Below are 21464 nucleotides of genomic sequence, written 5' to 3'. Positions count from 1 at the left end.
AAAAAGGAAACAAAATTTAAAAAAAAAAGACACAAAATGACCAAAAAGACTAAAACACATGAACACTTTAACACAGTGGAGACAGAGCTGACTTCCAAAATGATTTGCCGACCCCCAGAAATCATCTCACGACCCCAACTGGGGTCCCAACCCCAAGGTTGAGAATAGCTGCTGTAGGGTTTCTACTCTCATTGTGAGAGAGAATAGGGTTAAAATAAAAACATTTTCAATAACTTAATTGAGAAAACTGATATTTATTTACATAAGACTTTGGCAACATAAGATATTTACAAACCCTTCCCTTTTACTTAAAAGCAAGTTCACGGAAAAAAAAAAACACAAACTAATAAATAAACATGTATAGTATTTAGACTTTAGACTTGATTGTAAAATTCCAGCATTTTAGCTTCCGAGGCTCCGTGCAGAAACACGAAGACTTAATGATAAAATCATGAAGAGGAACCGTTTTAGACGCACAGAGCTGAAGCTTCCTGTGATCTTAAAACGTCCTGGTTAAAATAAAAGCCTCTGCTCAGAAGAGAAGGTGTCGGGGTTAAAAAGTGTTGGTGTTGGAGAATGAAAGGGACATTCATTCGTCTGCGGAGTCTTTCAAGTGGTGCTTGAACAGCATCTTTCAGATCGGCCTTCAGACAGAATGAGTGTGAGAAAGATGAGAGTGAGTGGACAGACACTGAGCTGTGTGGTTCAGGGCAGCAGCCTCTTCCTGCTGTAGGTCTTTCCTGTGGTGGAGCGTCTGATTGGCTGGCTGAAGGGAGAGACGTCCCCTCCGTCAGCTTCCACTCTCCGCCCTGAAGTTGCTTCATCTGCAACGTCCAGGAAATCAGGATTGTTAGTTTTTAGTAAAGGGAATGTCAGGTTTATTGCAAGGTTATTATAGTTAACGAAAACTAACGATATAACGAAAACTAGAATTGAAAAAACATTTTCGTTAACTGAAATAAAAATAAAAACTAGAGTTTTTAAAAAAACGATAACTAACTGAAACTGTATTGCGTGGTTACAAAACTAACTAAAATTATAGTGGAAATGTCCTTAGTTTTCGTTTTTGTCAACTTTTTTCATTCATAATTCAGTGTTTTTATTTGAACATGCAACACATGGTGAATATGTTTACTGAGACTTGGATTCAAAACAGTTAATAACCTTATTGGGGCTGAGATGATAAACCAAAGGAAGTAAAGGCAAAATTTATTATGACCACTTTGAATCTGGCACCCAACACATAGCCCATTACAAAAAACTAAAACTAACACTAAAACTAATAAAAAGTAAGCATTTTCAAAAAATAAAAACTAAACTAAAACTAGAAAACTCACTCTTAAAACTAACTGAATTTGAAAACAAAAATTCACAACGAAATTAAAACTAAAACTAATGAAAAATCCAAAACTATTATAACCTTGGTTTATTGGCTGTGTTTGTTAGCTTTTGTTTTTCTGTTTCATAAGCCGGGTATTGATTTTGTATGTTTTAAAAACTGTTTTTAATAATTTCTTTGAATTGTAAATCGGTATTCCACTTTTTGGTAAATTATTGAATTTAATATTGTAGTTTTTTCTAGTAACTGCCAGAGATTCTAGATTCTAATTGTTACTCTGTATGTTTTTACTATGAATTTCATTTGTGTCCTGTTTGAGGACCCCAGGAAGAATAGCCGTTACTCCCACAACGGAGTGATGGCTAATGGGGATCCTAATAAATAAATAAATATTTTATTTATCAGGGTGTGGAAAGTGAAGTTGATGCAGAAGTAGCATAAACTTGCGTTCTTTCTAACGGCCAGCAGGGGGCGACTCCACTGGCTGCAGAAAGAAGTCTGACTGCATATAAATCAATGAGTAAATGACCATACTCCCACATGCAGGTGGTGCCCTTTTTATTTTATTTTTTGCATATGCATAAATAGGTGTCTTGCAGTATAATGCAAAACAAAATAAACATTTTTTAAATTTAATAACAATAAAATAAAGGGTCATCTTAGTTGTAGACCACCCAATAATAGCCTAACCTAAAATAATAGTCTAGCCTAAATAATAGCCATAAAAAATAGGACTCTACCATGATAGAGTAAACATGACAAAGTGTCCTCTAGGGCGTCTTTATGTGGAGAAAATGTAATGAAGAACCTTCAGGATGTCATTAAAATAAAGAGGACACGATGTGGTGACATGTAGGCTGATAAATGCAAAAAATTGACTGTGTACTGGTGCCCCAGCACATGCAATAATGAGGTTTGTTAGTTTTTAATAAGGGAAATGTCAGGTTTGCTGTATTTATCAGGGTCTGGTAAGTGAAGCTGATGCAGAAGTAGCTTAAACTTGCATTCTTTCTCACGGCCAGCAGGGGGCGACTCCACTGGCTGCAGAAAGAAGTCTGACTGCATATAAATCAATGAGTAAATGACCATACTCCCACATGCAGGTGGTGCCCTTTTTAGTGTTTTTGCCAAACAAAAACTGACCATCATTACATTTTTACTATATAAAACAAGTAAAAAAAAACTACATTTCGCTGCTAATATGGTCATATTCTTGTGTACTTTAACTAAAACTTTTCTTTTTCCTGAAGAAATACATTAATTATCTGTAAAACTTCAGTATTGACAATTCCTGCAGCTTGTTTTAATCCTCCTCACACCATGTGTTTTACCCTCCAAAATCGAGATTTTAAAGCTGATACTTAAAACATTTTTGGAGCCCATTTGGTCTGATGTGTCCTGATGAATTTGGTCTACAGTTCTTACACCAATATGCATTAAAATTCTAATCTTAATGCATTTTATTGAGAATATATAAAGGTCATCAGGGTCTGGAAAATGAAGCCAATGCAGAAGTAGCTTAAACTTGCATTCTTTCTAACGGCCAGCAGGGGGCGACTCCACTGGCTGCAGAAAGAACTCTGAATCGAACTAAATTTAGGAAAATCACCCTACTTTTCATTCAATTTATAACATTTTCCTCATGAGTTTATGGTCTCAATCACTAGTTTCAAATCATCCAAATTAATTTAGCATGTTATCTGCATCATCTGGCCTCTCAAAGAAATAAAATCCAGAAATGATCAGAACAAGAATTGATGAGCAGATTCAAAACTGTAAAAATCAAAATGATGCCCAACCTGGTTATAAAAAGCCTTTTGTCCTGTAGATGTGAAAGTATGTTTTGTTAACACATGGCTCAAACATAGAGCCTTTGATTAATTGTCAAAAAGCTGTAAAGCAAACAGAGCACAGCTTACCTTTAAAACTTGGCGTTCTCTTACTAGCAGAGCCCGTTCTGCCCTTAAACAACAACGGAGAGTTGGTGAGCGCCAAAATCCCACTGGCTGTCACCGGCTTCCTCACCTTAGAGCTGGGAGGAGTCGCTGCTGCTGAAACAGAGAAAACAAGAGCGATAAAATAACAATTCTGTTCAGTAACTTCAGGTAATCATTTTGTTTTCACATATCACTAAAATCAAAAATCATTTAAACATTTTTTCCAGCTCAAAAAGTGTCCATGTTTTGGTAACTGTCACAAAAACACAAAAAAACATTTAAACCATATTTAATTTCAGTCGTTTATCAAGCAAAATTACTCAACAATATACAGGTACATCTCAATCAATTAGAATATGATAGAAAAGTTTATTTATGCCAGTAATTCAATTCAAAAAGGCAAAATAACACATTATATAGATCCATTACACACAGAATGAAACATTTCATGTCTTAATGTATTTCATTTCTTCTAATTATTATGATTATGGCTTACATTTAATGAAGACCTTAAATTCAGTGTCTCAAAAAATTTGAATATTACAAAAGACCAATATTAAAAAGTCTGTTTAATATGGAAATGTTGGCCTCTGAACAGTCTGTGCATCTATATGACTCAATACTTGGTTGGGGCTGTTTGACTTGAACTACTGGAAATAGACTTTTCCATGATATTCTAATTTATTGAGATGCACCTGTCCCTGTCACAGCTTTACATCTGTGAATGTTCTTCTGCTTCATTTTCATATCATTGCAAACTAAATATTTGGTCAGAATATATTGAAGCTCTTTCAAATCAACAATAAAAGCATCTTATTTGTAATGTGTTTTGCTGACCTGACTTGCCGTCTCCAGCGGCCCAGACGACGTCTTCCTCGGCTCTCTGAGGATCACAGTCGGCCTGCTGAGCCAGCTTCTCCATCCAGTTCAAGTCCTCCAGAGGAGAAAGAGGAGAAGCGTCGGCTCCAACTCGGGGCGACTGTTTAGAGGCGAAACCTAACATTGTAGCCTTGTTGTTTGAGGGTTCCTCCGTGTCCTCAACGTCCTGTAACCTGCTGACACCGAGCTCAGCTTCCTCCAGCAGCTCGACCAGCAGAGGCTCCCCCTTCAGGCCCCGGTCTCTGCCCCCGACCACTCCCACCTGAGCCCTCTTCCTGCGAGGCCAGCTGTTGAGGTTGTCCGGGGTGGCCTTCCCCATGCTCTGAGGCGACGGCGTCAGGGGAATGGTGTCTGCCACCGCCACCGGAGACATGGTTCCTGCAGGATGGCGAGTCGGCGTGTAGGACTGGCAGATGTAAGTCTGGACGCTCCCACCTTTCCCGGGCGTGCTCTTGGCGGGGGTGCCGTGAGTACAGACGGATGGCGAGACGCATCCAGGGTCTCTGTGCTTGGAGAAGAAGGCCAAAGGGCTCTCCAGCTGGGAAGGTTTCACACCAACTAAAGGGCTTTGAGTTCCTGATCGAGGACCTCCGTCTGAGGCCGAGTCGCCCGTGCTCATGGAGTCCGTGCGTTTGAATTTGAGCTTTGGAAGTCCTGATGTTTGCATTTCCATTTCTACTTGGTAGGTCAGGGAATTCGGAGTACCCAGGCCCTTTTGTTTACTGGGTCTTGCCGGGCCTCTGGGGGTTGAAAACCGAGGAGAATCATTTCCGTACCCTAAACGAGCGGCGGCCTCTCGCTGTTGGCGGTCTGGAGTCTTCCGGAAGCCGTAGCTCCGACCAGGTGTACCACGTGATTTAGGAGAGACGGCGTCCGACAAAAAGTCTTCACCGGACTTTGAGGGCTTCCGTGAAAAACTGATGTTCATCTTGATTCCTCCGCTGAACTGCGTCTTTACCACTGCAGCATCTACGATGTCCATGCTGTCGTCTTCTGTGGACGCCAACTGAGACGAGTCAAACTGCTGAGAGTCTGTGTGAGAACTGGAGTCGGATGTTTGGGAAGTTTCAACTTGTACTTCTTCTTTTCTATCCGACTGCACGTTCTTTCCCGCGAGGTCACAGTTCTCAGTGGATTCTGTGTTCAGCTTGGAGGGAACGTTCTCACCAGACCGGGATCTTAAGTTACGTCTGGGGGTCCCGGCGCCTTGACCCGGCCGCGTTCTTGTCAGGGACTTTACCGGAGACTTCACTGAAGTATCGGCCCTTTCTGGAACAGCAGAACCTTTTCTTGGCGTTAATACTGTCTTACATGGGGACGCAATGTTTGAACTTTTGCCTGGAGTTCTTCCAGAGCGAGTAGCCATCGTGTGAGGAGGGCTGGGGGTCTTGGTTTGAGTTCTAGTGTTGGGTTTGGGTGAGACGTGGCGGTCTAGAGGAGGTGTGGACTGTGGAGGAGGCATCTCCAGGCGATTAACTGGGTCTTTTTCAGGCGTTTTGAGAAGTTTTTCCGTAGACCTCAGAGTTCTTTCCTGTAAAGTATTTGCAGTCTTTTCTGGGGTCTTGAAAACGTCTCTCTTAGTGTTTGTGGTTTTGACCGGACTACTGAACGCGGTGGATGTTTTAAAGAGTCTCTGTGAAGAGCGAGGGGCCACACGAGGCGACTCTGGCACCTTGAAATCAGCGCCGCTCTCTGCAGGTCGACGTTTCCGAGGGGATGGAGACCATGTGACGGTCTTTTTGGGAGTCTTGGAAACGGGGCTATTGAGAACATGTAATCCAGAGGGGGAGTTGAATTCAGCCAAAGATTTGACCGGAGTCCTGAGAATACTCTTCAGAGGGCTCCTCATGGGACTCTCCTTCGTAGGTGTTTCTACCACCAGAGTCTGTCTGGCTGGAGACCTGAAAGGACTTCCTCTCAGAGACACGCCCAGGTCCCGAGAGCTGCCTGCCACAGGACTCTCTGCAGCAGAGAAAACACGCTTCCTGGAGGGAGGAGGGGTTTTGGGGGACCCTGGGGTTCGAGGGGTTCGAGGGGTCCTGGGTGTTCTGGGTGTGGAAGGCCCTTGCAAGGCCCTCCCACGTCTGCCGGGGGACTTTGTTGGAGTTTTAACTGGACTCTGCAACAAACACACAAACAAAAAGTCATTAACCTAACATTATTTGGCCACTGGAGGGCAGAGGAAACAACTTATAACTCTTCTATTACACATCCAGCAGGTTTCATTATTCTGGAGTCATGTTTCTGGCCATAGAAAATGCAAGTTCAGTATCTGCTTTTTTTTTTTTTTTTTTAGCTCTGGATGCTATATAGTTATTATAACATATGATTTGCACCTTATTCAGACTTTAATGTGATGGAAAGACACAATACCATTATACCCCTGCATGAACAGTTATTGTATTTTGTTATAGTACATATCCTGAAAAGTCACTAGACTAGAAAAGAGATATTTCAGCATATTAGGAAGATGGGAATATGGTTGAATATCTCTGTGGCTGTCAATGGATTTTAATGGTTGTCTTCACATAAAGTCATGGAAAAAATTAGACCCTTGTTTTCTTCAATTTCTTGTTCATTTTAATGCCTGGTACAACTAAAGGTACATTTGTTTGAACAAATATGATAACAAAATTAGCTGATAAGAGTTTAATTTCAGAGCTGATATCTAGACATTTTCCATGGCTTTATTAAAAATAAACAAAATAGTTATAAAGAAAACCATGGAAAATGTCTAGATATGAGCTCTTAAATTAAACTCTTATCAGCCATTTTTGTTGTTTGTTTTTTTGGGGGGGGTTTTTGCAATTAATTGAAGAAAACAAAGGTGGTCTAATCATTTTTTCCATGACTGTATTGTGAAACAGTGCTATACAACATTAACGTGCAGACACATGCAGGAAAACTATGTTAAAATAAAGATGCTTTTTTTCATTTTGCACCAATTTGCACATGAAAAATGTAGAAATTTTATTAAGAATTTGGCAGTAAAATGAACTATTTGCAGACACAGACTATTTAGGTCGTAGAGCTACTAATGCATGTGATTTATTTTAATGAACCTTATTATTAAAAAGTAAACTGACCTCAAAGACACTGGAGTCTGTAGACAGCCGTGACCTGGTGGCTCTGGTTGAATAGGACCTGTCAGACGGACGAGTCGGGGAATCAGCAGCTCCAAAAAGAAGACGCATGGGAGACCGAACTGTTTTCACGTTAATCCCACTGATTTTTCCGTCGCTGAGAGTATTCTGGGATGCATTCAGAGCTCTGTCCAGGTTACGTGAGCGAGGTTGAGAACTTGAGTAGAAGACGTCCGAGTGTCTTCGAGCAAACTTCTTCAGCCTCGGGCTTCTTCTCAGGTCTGAAACCAGAAGCCAAGAAAGAGTCAATTAAGGGATGGAAACAACATAATACGTTAAATGTTTTAAATAAATATGTAAATGAAGTCAACTGCTGTGTGCAAAATTAAGTTAATGCATAGTATAACCTATTTTGTTTCAAAGTTAATTAGAGTTTGTTCATTTTAAAATAAATATAATCAGCTTTATAACATAAACCAACAAGACTCCTGCTGCATTTGTATCTGCGATTGTTTTCCTTCATTAAAGAAACAAAAACAAAAATCAGTAAAATACCTTCTGCAGGTTTGACTGGTGACTCTTCTACGATACACTCCTCAGTAGCGACAGAACTCCTTAAAAACAGAAACACAACAACAGGGAACATTTTCAGGTTACAATAATTAGATGATTCGATTGGATTTTTGGGACATATAATAAATATAATTACTGAATCAATAAATCTCAAAAATAAAAACATACCGTCCCATTTTCTGCCGGTACAGGAGCCGGCTGGACACCTGCTTGTGGAGCGGCGTCTCACACACCTTCTTTGTCAGAAGTTTGTGCCTCTCTGAAAAAGAAGAAATTCCTTTGAGGTAAACTGCTACAAAATAAACAAACAGATCATTTAAATGCATTTCTGGTGGGACAAACTACCACCGCAAACAAACAATAATTATAAAATACACTTAACTTTTTTTTTTCTGTGACTACAGCAGTAAATATCCGTGTTTAAAGTAAAAGGTTTTCCTCTCATGCAGATGAAAAGTCAGCTTTTATTCCTTCATTTTCATCTTTTTTCCCTTTCAAATAATGACTGTTTACCTTCAGATTCGCGAGATCTCTTGCGTTTCATTCCTTCCACGGCCGACACTGACTGGCTCCTCGGCAGCTTGGCTTTCTTTGAGGGGAAAACCATCTCTTGGTTGAACAGGTTTCTTCTGACCTTCGTTACCTCTGTGGACGATAAGAACACGATCCGACATTAAACAGTGGACAGCAGAATTATTCTGTAATTCAAAGCTACAGAAGTTATGGTTTATTGGAAAGACAGACTTTGGGTTGCTTAGGTACTTTGTGCAGGATGTGTCTGTCTAAGGTGGATATAAAACAGAACATACCTTGTGTTTCTTGTTTCTGGGGTTGAGGCGGTGGTTCAACAGCAGGTTTTTCCAAAGGAACACTGATCTTTGATTTGGACTGATGAAAACACAATAAAGCAGGTGAAGTAATCTGGATTAGACAGCTAAAATTACCATATAACATATTTGCAAATGCCATCTGAACACAGTGAGCATTAGACCAGTGATTCCCAACAGGGGGGCGCCAAGGATCCACGGGGGGTCGCGAAGCCCTCCTGATTTTAAGGGATGTAATAAATCTAATGTGTTAAATTTCGATGAGTCAGCATTTAATTCATAGGACAAAAACAACTAAATAAGGGCTACATTAAATGTGTATTCCTTTATTTAAATAGAAAAATCACTATAGAAAAGTTTAAAAATAAAGGCTATATCACAAGAATAAGGACGTGTAACTCCTGCAGTATGCACAGGTAACCTCACCTAGCGGTAACCTCGCCTAGCGGCAACCTCGCCTAGCGGTAACCTCACCTAGAGGTAACCTCACCTAGAGGTAACCTCGCCTAGCGGCAACCTCGCCTAGCGGTAACCTCGCCTAGCGGTAACCTCACCTAGAGGTAACCTCACCTAGAGGTAACCTCACCTAGAGGTAACCTCACCTAGCGGCAACCTCGCCTAGCGGCAACCTCGCCTAGTGGCAACCTCGCCTAGCGGTAACCTCACCTAGAGGTAACCTCAGCTAGCGGTAACCTCAGCTAGCGGTAACCTCACCTAGCGGCAACCTCACCTGGCGGTAACCTCACCTGGCGGTAACCTCACCTAACAACAGAAACACAGAGCTAATGGAAAAATGGCGAAGCGTCAGGGAGACGAAAATGCTGAATATCTCTAAAAGAAAAAGAGAGGGTACCATGAAAGTCACATTGAGTTCGGCTTCATACAAGCAATGGACAATGGGGGTTCGCCAAAGTTTACAATAGTAAAAAAATGTGGGTCCCTCAAGAAAAAGGTTGGGAACCACTGCCTTAGACAATCAATAACACAATTAAAAGAGGAAAGTTCCCGACAGTTATATAAACTATGACAATGATAGCTGACCAAAGTCTCACAGTAATCAATCATATCAGGTATTGACTATCTGTGGTTGTCTTACAGCTCTTGTTGTCTTTTTGGGGATCTCGATTTGACGAAGACTCTGTGATGATTCAGTCATACTGCGATGACGAGTCAGCATCCCACTCCTAGAAAACACGACAAAAAATGTTTAATTTAAATTCCTGACATACACCTTTTCATATATGTTGTGGCTAAATTACGCAGTTCCATCTCAGACATTTTCCGTAACCAAACACGTGTCTGTCCAGCCTCCTCTCACCTCCTCTTGTTGGCCGAGCGGTTTCTCAGATCCTGCAGGCGATCTCTGCCGTCTGCCAGCAGGCTGTGTGTGGAGAGAGGAGGGGAGGAGGCTGAAGGGGAAACGCTGTCCTTGGCCACCGACTCGTCGCTGAAGAAGTCAGCAGGCAGAACGGCCACCAGAGCCTCGGGGAGCTGCGTGCCCAGACTGTGGTAGACGTCTGCCAGCACTCTGGGGACGGCGGTCAGGAACCTGCCACCACACAGACAGACTTTATTAGTTTCCAACAACTATAAATGAAATGTTTGGCACTTTTAAAATAACTGTTTCTTATTACAATTAATGTGGATGCAGGTTGGGCACACTTTACGTTCTTTTCATTCTTCATTTGTTAATAGTTTTGGCTGTGTTCATGCAATTGGCATGCATTTTGGCCAGAATGTGTATTTGTAATGTGTCTTGTTATTTCCAGCTCAGCTGGAGGCTAAAAGGCTAAAATACACTGTGGACAAACAATAGTTACTCTTCAGGTTGAGCCATTGAAACCCACTTACATTAAAAGCATCAAACATGCATTCTATTAAATCTTGGAGTCAATCTGGGCTTTGGCCTTCGGATTGATCATTTTTACTACTTTCCACCAGATTGACTCATTTTGACCATATTCAGCATATAGAGAAAAAACATGTGATTTATACACACAAGCATGAACGGCTTCAAATAAATCAGAACATGGGTCATCTAGAATCACATCAAAGATGAGATATGACAAACTCATGACAAAAAAAGATTTACACAGCTGTAATTGCAGCCAGGTCTATAAAAATTGTGGCATCATGACAGAAACCTGGTATATAAACAGTTAAAATATTCAAAAATCCCTTAGTGTTTGATATCAATAATTAGGTCAGATGTAAGGGGAAAAAAACAGTACAATGAAAGTAAAATAATGTATAATTTTTTTTGAGAACATTTTATGCGCTAAGCAGTGCAAGTGTGCATGAAATTTGAACCGGCCCAGAAGGGTTAAGAGCAAGAAACCCTCGATCAGGGGTCTCAAACTCGCGGCCCGCAGGCCAATTGCAGCCCTCGTGATGATATTTTGTGGCCCCCACCTTTTTTTGGTAATTTTATGTATTTTTAAAATAATTTTGTGTCTTTTTTTTGGTAATTCTGCTTCTATTTTTGGCTATTTTGTTTCTTTTTTAAGTAATTTCGTTTTTTTCTGTCATTTTGTGTCTTTTTGGGTCATTTTGTGTCTTTTTTTAAATAATTTTGTGTCTTTTTTGGTAATTCTGTGTATTTTTTGGTCATTTTGATACTGCCTCCAGCAGCCCCCAGGTAATTTGAGTTTGAGACCCCTGCTCTAGATCATGAATTTGTAAATAAATATAAAGTAACACTATGGCCCAACAATCAACTCCTACAAATGTCACCAACAAGGAGTACTTCGATTTTGTCTTTTACTTTCAAACAAAACTTCATGTATTTATAGCAAGGCTTTTATCATTCAGATTCTTGTTCTAATCTGGGGAAATGCAGCACACACTCACCCTGGGAGGACCTCGTCTTCAAGGAACCTTGCCAGGAAAACTGGGTCTTTACTCAGGGAGATTATCCTCAGCATCTCAGCCACCTGAGGGAAACAAGAGGTACGAATTTACATTTTTATGTTCGCTCTATTGTTCAATTACAACACAGACATAAAGACATAAGCTAAAAACTAACCTTTACTGGTTAAAATGTTTTTGGGCATTGAATAAAGACATATTAAATGTGGGAATATTACAATACAATTGGATATTTTATCCTTTTGGGGTAATTAATGGAGGTAGTCAATTTCATAGGGCCTGATTCTGTTGATATGATATCACACGTCACTCTGTTCACTGTGTCAAAGACAGTGAACAATAAAAACAAGCCAAATAATGACAGAGAAACACCTATTTTTCATGCATATCTCATGTATGGCAAGTATTTGTTTTTAACTACATACTCTAAAAAATAATGTTCAAAAGAAGGTTGCACCAGTGACTCAATATCGAGCTTCTCACCTCCTCTGCCATCTGATCCACATCCAGTGAGTCAGACGGCTCCGTGGAGAAAAGTCTGCACAACTCGAGCCTCAGCAACACCTGAAGCTGGCAGCTAGAGGAGAAAACATGTGTTACTGAAACCTCAATACAGCTAATCTCACTTCAGAATAGAATTAACCTTTATTTATAAAGAACGATGAGAATGTTTATCAGTGATGTCCTGCCTCAAAGAGATATACAACTTTGCATTTCACTCTTGGGTGAGAGCCACTATAACCACAGACACGTGTTAGAGTGGCTGTCAATGAGTTTTACATGTTTTACTGACTGTAAAAATAAGACAAAACAAATAAAAGGTGGAGAACTCACTCTCTGACTTTACTGTCGACATCAGCTGCCGAGCCGTGCAGCTGTCTGATCGACTTGCTGGTCTTGAGGAGATGTTGCTGGACAAACAGGGAGGTCTTCACCTGCAAAGAAAAGAAAAGTTTATAATGCAAAGTAGTCAAATTATTTGATTATATTTTAATGCATTTATGTGATGCTTTCATTACCCTGAAAAGAAAGGTTTCTGCATCTTATATCAACATTTCGTTATTCCTACTCTAAGTATGTGAACCTAAAAAATCTGGTAATGTAACAACTAACAAAATGTTAGTGCCTCTATTCCATCACATACATTTATCTTAGTGATGGCATATTTTATTAATAACTGTAAAGAGAATAAGGGTTCTTCTAGGTTTTATTTAAGGCATCTTATTTTGACAGTCTTCTTGTAAATTCTATGGTGGATTCTGTTAACACACTGTCTTCCAAGTTAAGCTTTTTGTGATTAAAGCAACTTTAAGTAGCTTGAAATGTGACGTTAGCAGCAAATTAGCAGCAAATTAGACTATAGGGGGCCACCACAGTTAAGGTAATTATTGGGAAACTGCATGTGTGCGAGCATCGAGGCAGAACTCCACCGCACAAAATACAAAGAGCAGACGAGAATTGTACACGTCAACCACGTAGAGACAGAAATGACATGATATTTAGTTTGTTTAATAAAAGGACAAGATATAGACCTGTTCTATAGGAAAGGTAACCTTAAATGAGAAAGAATCTCCCCCCTAATATAATTTTAGGGGAAACACTGCATATCCATAATGGTGGAGCATAAGCATTTATCAATCCATGCACCAGTAAATAATAAAACCACTCTGCTGTAACAATGAAAGCAGGTTGGGTTAGGAAGCTGCCTCGTGTCTCACCTGCAGGTCTGATTCTGTTGCCAGGAAAGTTTTGACAGCCAGCAGCAGCAGCTGGACAGCAGAGACGAGGGACGCGTCTCTCTCTGCTATCGTCTTCTCGTAGCTGGACTTCAGATGGGACAGAAGCTCCTCCTCGCTGCTGAAACCTGGACAAAGGGAGAAGAAACATCTTTGATTTGTTACTATATCAAAAGGTAGAGTTTTGATAACACGCCTATATACTTTGGCAGGAGTGTAGTAAAGTTTTAGAAAGAGACACTGACTGATTGTGTTCGCTGCTCCCGATTTGTTCTTGTCATGTGATCGTCTCTTCCCCGGCCTCTCGGGGCCCCGGCCCTCGGCCCCCAGCTGCTCAGCCTCCTTCTGGGCTTTTACATTCAGCCGCGCCACGTTCAGCATCTGCAGCGAGCGGCTCATGGTCTTCATCTTCTGCTTCACCGGCGTTCGCTGGGCGCCACCTGGAGGTCACAGGCGGGAAAAGATAAACAGTTTGTGCTACTTTCCTCAGGTCAAAAATCACAATAAGACGAAGAGTAAACTGAAAACTTTCTCCCCTTTTCTCACAATTTAAAACTTAACTTATATATAAAATTATAGCTGATGATTCCCAAAATCCTACATATAACTTTTATACTTTTTAAAAAAATTGTATGACTTATACTGTCCTACCAAGTCTAACTGCAGTAACTACATTTTTGGTCAAAATTGAGTTATAACTAAAAATGAACTCCTTTATGTCCGTTTTATCTTGTGAGAAAGTTTTAGATTTCAATATTGGTTTATTTCAGAGAAATAATAATGTAAAAATTGCAGTAACTACAAAATCCAACTGAAATCCAAAGCTAAACTTTGACTGTGATACAGTGTAGTCTTGTATTTCTTCATTGTGTTGAATAGTGAATACTAGAATATTAGAAATTATAAGTTTATTTGATAGGGAAATTATTATCTAGATTGTGATGCAGTAAAAAAGCGAGATAAAATTATATTAAGACTAAAATATAACATTATTTTATAATATCAAGTCTAAAATGCACAAATCTTTGAATAGAATTGTTAAAACAACATTGTAGTTCCTGCACTCTGTTTATCATTACTATTCGAACTTTTTACAGCAAAAACCAGAGTGCAGTAACTACATTTTTGGGGTCAACGGTCAAATAAATGGTCATGATTTTTGAGCATAAAAATGACATCATCAATACATGTAGAAATAAGTGTCATATCACTGACCTACCTATAACCAGTTTGGCAGCCAGTTAAAAAACGTAAAAAAAAATTTGAAAGCACTTTTTCTCAGTTTAACCCTTTGCTTAGCTACTGCAGTTAGACTTTGTAGGGCAGAATATACACCAGGGGTCTCAAATTCAAATTACCTGGGGGCCGCTGGAGGCAGTATCAAAATGACCAAAAAAAGACACAAAATGACCAAAAACGGACACAAAATTACAAAAAAAAGACACAAAATGACAAAAAAGACACAGAATTACCAAAAAAAGACACAAAATTATCAACAAAAAAAAAAGACAAAATAATTTTAAAAAGACACAAAATAATTCTAAAAAGACACAAAATTACCAAAATAAGTAATTAAAGGGACCTTCCACACACAACACAGTAAAGTGCCATTCATATAAAACTCACAATAAACTTTCATATCAAGGTGGGGGCCACAAAATATCATCACGAGGGCCACAATTGGCCCGCGGGCCGCGAGTTTGAGACCCATGATATACACCCTTGAATATATGCATAAAAATGAGAGATGAGGCTTTCTCACGTTTCTTGCCCCTCTTGGCGTCTCCACCCCGCGATGTCTGATACAACTCAGCCAGACCAGTGATCACCTCCTGCTGCAGGAGGGACAGCTCCTCCTCCTCTCTCTGCTCCGGCGCTGCATGCAGCAACCTGGAAAAAAAAAAACATCCGGCCAGCTGTCACTTTTTGTGCCAAGAAGGAGTTTGTTTTAACTTGAGTTTGATGCCTTTTGTGTTTAAATCTTTCTGGCTTGAACTCTTACCTCATTGACTCCATTAAATGGGAGCTGACTCCTGACTGGTCTGACTGAGGGAACCAGCTCTCCAGGACTCCTGCTGTCAGGGAGCAGTGACTGACCTCCTGCTGAGCCCACTCAGGGACCGGAGGCTCCACTGGCTGGTCTGAGGGATTAAAACACAAAATAGTGCTCAACAGCTAGAAATACAACACTACACACACTGAAAATAAAACTATACTGCTACCATTTAAATAAAAGTTATAATGAATATTGCAAATATTAGTGGCAGCAAAACATTAAATGTGTTTAAACAGGGAAAGGCAACTGAGAGCAAAAACTCTTTTACAAGGAGTGATTTAATGAGAATGCACAAAAATACAAAAAAGTCATATTCCACCACATATGAGAAGAAGAAAACTGGAATAGTACACCATCTTCTTCAAGTATATTCAAAGTTACCAGTGAATTTGTACATTTTTATAGTTACAAGTCAACATAAAACCTTTTGGTCATGTGATTTTCACTTTGGAGATGTGTGTGTTTACTGATAAACTCAGGTAGAAAGGTTTCCCCGGGTTATAATTTGATGAGAGTAACATGGCTCCATTTTATCATATCACAACTTAATCAAAATGACTTTGAATAAATTAAATAATTGGCTAATGTATCACTGTTTTCATTGCATATCCCACAATTTTGAATATGCATTTGTTGTTTTAGACGCAGAACTTTAGTCTTTCATCCTCACCATCAGCAGCGTCACCATCCTCCTCCATGATGTCGTACACTACGCCCAGAACGCTGCTCACAACTTCTGGCAGCTCAGCGGAGGTTTCTGCTGCGATGGTCTCGGTGGTCCCGGTGGTCAGGACCTGTTGGTGCTGCGTGTCTCCAGCCTGGAGGACGCTGAGCAGAGCTGTGGTGTGTGACAGCGGGGAGAGGACGGCCGAGAGCACCAGGCCGCCGTCATTCACCTCAGAGAGCTGGGAGAACAAGCACAGGAAGATTATGAAATGTACTCAGAAAGAAGGAGATTTCTATTTCTGCTATCTGACGGCAGGTTTGTGCTGAAACTGACTTGTGACAGACGGATTAATCAGTCTGTTGTTTAACCCATTTAGGCCTGAAACGGCTGTAAAAAATGCCTGTAAAACCTCTGGGCGATTTTAAAATAAGCCCCTAAAACCTGAAGTTTTTCTGGAAAGTGTCAACTCTTCCTACTAAATAATAGATTGTTCAGCCTCTGTAGCAGATAGAAATGAAATTCAAAAAGTATTTGAGAGCTTATAGCTGTTATATCTGAGCTCCCTCCGCTATAGTCGTCTTCACCATGATTTCAGTTCTGGAAAAGTCCCATGATGCATTGCGACACTCCCACATGTATTCTGATGCATTTCATTGGCCAAGAGACCGAAAATAGGTGGAAAAAACTACAAATACTACAAAACGACGTATCCGCTTTCCCGGCTTTAATGGTAGAATAACACAAGAGCGCCCCCGGCTTTAATGGTAGAAATGCAGTAATGCTTTCCCGGTTTAAATGGGTTCAGGACAAATGTCTACAGACATATATCTGCAGGCTGCTCTGAAACAGCCAAAAACTGGGAAATGCACTTCAACTTTTATTTATTTGTTATTTGTGCAAGTTTACCTTTTCTCTCTCAGATGAAGGAACAAGGAGATGGTGCTATCTGCACATAAAGGCTGTGAAGTGCACTAAAACTCTACTGGTTTTTTTTTGTTTTTTGTTGTTGGTTATTTTTTAATCTCAAAGTTTAGCTTTTTTTTATATTATCTGCTCATATGCTCATTTTAATGCCTGGTACAACTTAGCACTGATATCTAGACATTTTCGATGGTTTTCTTGATAATAACCAAAATCATTATCAATAAAACCATGAAAATGTCTAGATATCAGCTCTTAAATTAAACTCTTATCAGCTATTTTTGTAGTTATCGATATATTTGTCCAAGCAAATGTACCTTTAGTTGTACCAGACATTAAAATGAACAAGAAGTTGAAGAAAACAATGGTCTAATATTTTTTTCAAGACTGTATGTTAATTGTATCATGTAAAAACAAAACAGACTGAATATAGAAAATGAAAACTTTCTATATTTTGTTGCAGAAGTGTATGGCGCTCCCTACTTCTGCATTAACGACACATGACATTAACGACAAACAAAAAAAGCACTAAATATACATGTTCTCCAAAGGAAAACACAGGACTATTGATCACTAGAGCACATGTGCTCCCTGTAGCAGCAGCAGCTCTTAACTGGGTCAGCTGTATGAATGAATGAAACAAGATGAGGAACACAGCTCTGTTGTGTTGTCTGTCTCACCATGTGCAGAGCGTGAGCAGACAGCTCTGAGAGGAGGTGCTGGAAGGCAGCAGCAGCTTCTGTTTCACTGCTGCTGGAACACTGAAGCACCCAGGACTCTGTGGAGGTCTGAGTGAGCGAGGAGTCGTCCCAGCCCTGCAGCACTCCCTTCAGACACACGTCCACCGGCTCTGGGAGGAGCTTCTGTCTGCGGGACACTGGTTCAACCAGGACGCCACAGCTCTGAGTCCGCTCACCTGGAGGATGAAGAATAACATAACACACATGAAAAATAGCAGATCGTTCTTAACGTCATGTAAACTGTGCTCGATTTCTATTAGAGGTTGTGGGAAAAAAGATACAGCACAGTATCGCAATATTTTGCGTGGCAATATTATATTAATTCATGGCTTCAAAGTAAAGCTGCATATGTTTGACAGGCAGCCATTCCAGCTGTTAATGTTATTTTAATAATAAAATTATATAATATATAATGATTATCTCAATGTGCAATGTTTTGTTAACAGAGCCTGAAAGTCTATTTTATTTGTTTTGGTTGTAGTTTATTTATTTTCAGATGAATTTGTCTTCACGATGTTTCATTTTTTACACTGTTTAAAGCAACTTGTCCATGTTCTCTCTTCATCTGCGGTAAAAAACAAAAAGCTCAGGAAAAAAGGATGTACAGTGTAATGTCTCACTATTATTAGGTTCTGTAAGTTTTACCAGCTGTACTATCCCAGGCCTGTTTCAGTCATAACAGGTGATAAGAGTTAATTTCCATGTCACCAACCTTGCTCCCACCGCAGCACGCCGCCTACGACAGGGAAGGCCAGGCGGTGGAGGCTTTCAGAGGACAGCAGGTATCCAACGCTGGACTTGAATGTGAAGGTCTCCCTCCTGAAGCCAGAGTCTGGCTTTGGAGCGGAGCAGAGGTTCAGCAGGGCGACCACAGGGATCACTCTGCCGCCCAGCTGAGACAGGAGCTCAGACAGCTTGTCAGAGCCGAGGTGATCCTCACACCTCGTCACCTGCAACAAGACAAAAGATCAAAGTTGCTTATGTCAGTAGAAAAGGGAAGTTGTTTTAATGGCTACTTTGGCAGGTTGTAGCCATTAAAACAACCTACAACTAATGAGTGGATGTTAAAAGCCATTCTAAAATTCACACTGACTGGTGAAACTGTAGAGAGAATGTGGATGGTTTACGTTAATGCCTTGATCAAGCGTTTTATTCTAAATGATGCTCAATCCTCTTTCTGCCACATGAGAAAGAAATAAAGTTTTTGATCCTAGTAACTGTGGATAAGGGTCATACAGGTGGGTTAAAAGCAAAAAATAAGTGTTTTGGTTTTGTGTTAGGCAAACACCAGCCATCAGAGAAGCATTAATGCATTTTTGCTGGAGGGGTGAACATCATTATTCCTAAAGGTATTTGCTAGTTTGGTGGTATGATGATGAGAATGGTGGAGGGTGCAGTCAAACACATCCTTAATAAATCTCTCATAGATGCTCAAAAGAGTTGATATCCAATGACTGAAAAGACCAAAACTCTCACATGTTACATGTACACAAGTATTCATATTTATGTTTCTACACTTTTTATTCAGTCTAGATTGTTTTTTTGGGAGATGTTGAATGTTAGAGATATTTGCCATAGTAATGTCGGCCTTCTTTTTAACCCTTTGATGCACAACATGGGTCTAATGTGACCCGACTATGTTTTTATATTCTATATCTTTGCAATAAATTAATTTCATCAGTCAGTATTGCAGGTTTTCCTCAAATAACTTGTTTTTGATCATCATACATCCTCATTTTTAGTTTTCATTTCTTACTTTTTGAATAAAACCCCTTTTTTCCACTACGCTTCTAATGCACAGGGTCATTTTTGACCCATGTGCATTAGAAGGTGTTTATCAATCAAATCAAATCACCAGTTTAAAACCTGACAAAGAAGAAACAACATTTTAACCATCCTATTTTGTTAAATTGGTGTTTTTCCCATGGAAATTATCATTTGCTGGCTCTAATTAGTCTCAAATGTTAAAATATGTGATTTTCCAATGTAATCTGGTGGTTCTAACAACTCTTTTAAAGTTAAACCTTAAAAATAAGACAAACAGTTACACATATACTCAAATTGTTAATTTAGTGTATCATTTTTTGTATCACTATGCTTCTAATGCACAAGGTCATTTCTGACCCATGTGTGTAAACTTGACGTAATAATACAAAAACTATTTTTCTTCATAAAGTATGGAAGGAAAAATGGATATAATTAATGATCTGTTGTAATAAAATAAAAAAGATATTCAAACACACAGCCAGCATGAAATAAGATGGGAAATGAATTGTGGGTCATTTTGGACCCATGTTGTGCATTAGAAGGTGTTTATATGTTGCATCAAAGGGTTAACATAATGAAACTATCTGACACGTACAGTTCCCTGTGCTGGACTCACCTGCACCTGTGATCTAGTGTCCAGCCAGTGCAGCACCACCTAGATAGATAGATAGATAGATAGATAGATAGATAGATAGATAGATATACTTTATTTATCCCAAGCTGGGAAATTACAGCGTAGCAGCAGCATTACACACAGAGACAATAACAGCACAATTAAATAAAAAGAACAACCTAGGCATACTTCAAGCAATAAAATATAAAAATACAATAAAAATAAAGTGTCTAAAGAAGAGTATGTATTAAGGAGTGGAATAGAATTCCAGTGCAGAATAAATATGAATATACAGTATAAAAATGTTGGTGCTATGAAACAAATAAGGTGCAATGAACAGTGTGCATAAAAAACACATAAAGTGCATAGACAGTATGTAATGAACCAGGTTATTATTTGTTATTGTACAGTGTGATGGCATGTGGCAGGAAAGATTTTTTATATCTGTTATCTGTTATACCTGTCTCTGAACCAGCATGTCGTGCAGCCCTCTGGGTAATATGTGCTCCGTCACATCTGCAGGCAGGTCCCGGATTCCCAGAGAAACATAGTCCACCAGCTGCGACCTGGATCTGGGACACTCAGACACAACAAACACCACATTCCTCCCGGTGTTTGAAACCTCCTCCTCCTGGGAGACGCTGCTGCTGCTCCTCCCGGCCCGGCTGGACCTCCGCGGCCTCAGGGACAGTTTGGTGGGAGAGGTGATGTCCGGCCGGTCCCACTGGAAGTCCAGCAGGGTCTCTTTTAGTGCATTTTGGACAGAATGATTGGGCTGCTGCTGCTGCCTTGCAGGGCATGGTTTATCCTTAAAGTCAAACTTTGATTCAAACTCCAGCTCGAAGTCCTCGAAAGTTTTGTGCCGCAGCTCCTTGAAGTCTGATCCCCGGGACATGAGGCTTGCATTGCGGCCAGTCCTGGACTGGAAGAACTTATAACCCCAGCGCACTTTGTCAAACCCATACTTGTAGCCAAAGTGCAGCAGAGTTTGTAATATTCCCCGTTTGATGAGATGATTCGTGACGTCACGATGATCGCCTGGATCCTGACCTCCATGATCCAAGTCGATGATAAAAACCAGGTTGTGTAAAGCCATGACGTCAACTGCACGTTATGCGTTATGCACGTTACACGTTACGTCATAAAAAAACAGCCGTTGCTCCGCCGTCTCCCATGGTTACATTGTGTGTGGGCAGAGAGACGCCATTGACCAGCTGCTAAAGTTAGCTACCGTTAGCTACCTGACGAGCTACCGTTACTCAAATTAACATGATTTAAAATTAGCTACGACGCGTTTGACATCTTTACCGCTCGCTCTTGTGATTAACTTGACGTCCAATGTCGAAAAGAGACACACCGAATCTTATTTAGGTGTCAAACTCGTTTAAAGTTTCCATGTAACGTCTCAGCCGTCACCTCAACTTCTCTATCTTCGCCATTTTCTCGTCCTTAACCGTT

At 40.1% G+C, this 21464-nt stretch overlaps 1 protein-coding gene across 2 annotated transcripts; it reads right to left on the bottom strand.

Moving 5' to 3' along the window:
* Window positions 1-238: 238 nt before the first annotated feature.
* On the bottom strand, window positions 239-21464 carry ticrr (TopBP1-interacting, checkpoint, and replication regulator). Of its 2 annotated transcripts, none has more exons than XM_059335327.1 (22): window positions 20467-21464; window positions 20010-20048; window positions 18339-18576; window positions 17567-17802; window positions 15969-16203; window positions 15245-15383; window positions 15005-15132; window positions 13488-13682; window positions 13225-13370; window positions 12341-12441; window positions 11990-12083; window positions 11489-11571; window positions 9957-10187; window positions 9735-9822; window positions 8621-8699; window positions 8325-8456; window positions 7980-8070; window positions 7794-7852; window positions 7242-7519; window positions 4114-6274; window positions 3259-3390; window positions 239-824 (listed from the first exon to the last, which is right to left on the bottom strand). In XM_059335327.1, exons 1-22 carry the CDS (start codon window positions 21100-21102, stop codon window positions 706-708), a joined length of 5640 nt encoding a protein of 1879 aa, XP_059191310.1. In that variant the 5' UTR covers window positions 21103-21464; the 3' UTR covers window positions 239-705. The 2 variants fall into 2 exon arrangements, with proteins under 2 accessions (XP_059191310.1, XP_059191311.1); XM_059335328.1 differs by having other exon boundaries at window positions 3259-3387.

This window comes from Centropristis striata, chromosome 6 (genome assembly GCF_030273125.1).
Source record: "Centropristis striata isolate RG_2023a ecotype Rhode Island chromosome 6, C.striata_1.0, whole genome shotgun sequence".
NCBI lineage: Eukaryota > Metazoa > Chordata > Actinopteri > Perciformes > Serranidae > Centropristis > Centropristis striata.
This window is presented reverse-complemented; position numbering and strand designations above follow the sequence as displayed.

Bases quoted from the DNA above. Each gene is read 5' to 3' on its own strand.
- ticrr (XM_059335327.1), bottom strand. From the start codon at position 21,102: ATGGCTTTACACAACCTGGTTTTTATCATCGACTTGGATCATGGAGGT. The intron at 8,071-8,324 runs GTAAACAGTCAT...CTTCTTTTTCAG, and splicing joins GAGATCTCGCGAATCTGAAG to AGAGGCACAAACTTCTGACA. The intron at 6,275-7,241 runs GTCAGTTTACTT...TGTTTGTTGCAG, and splicing joins CAGACTCCAGTGTCTTTGAG to AGTCCAGTTAAAACTCCAAC.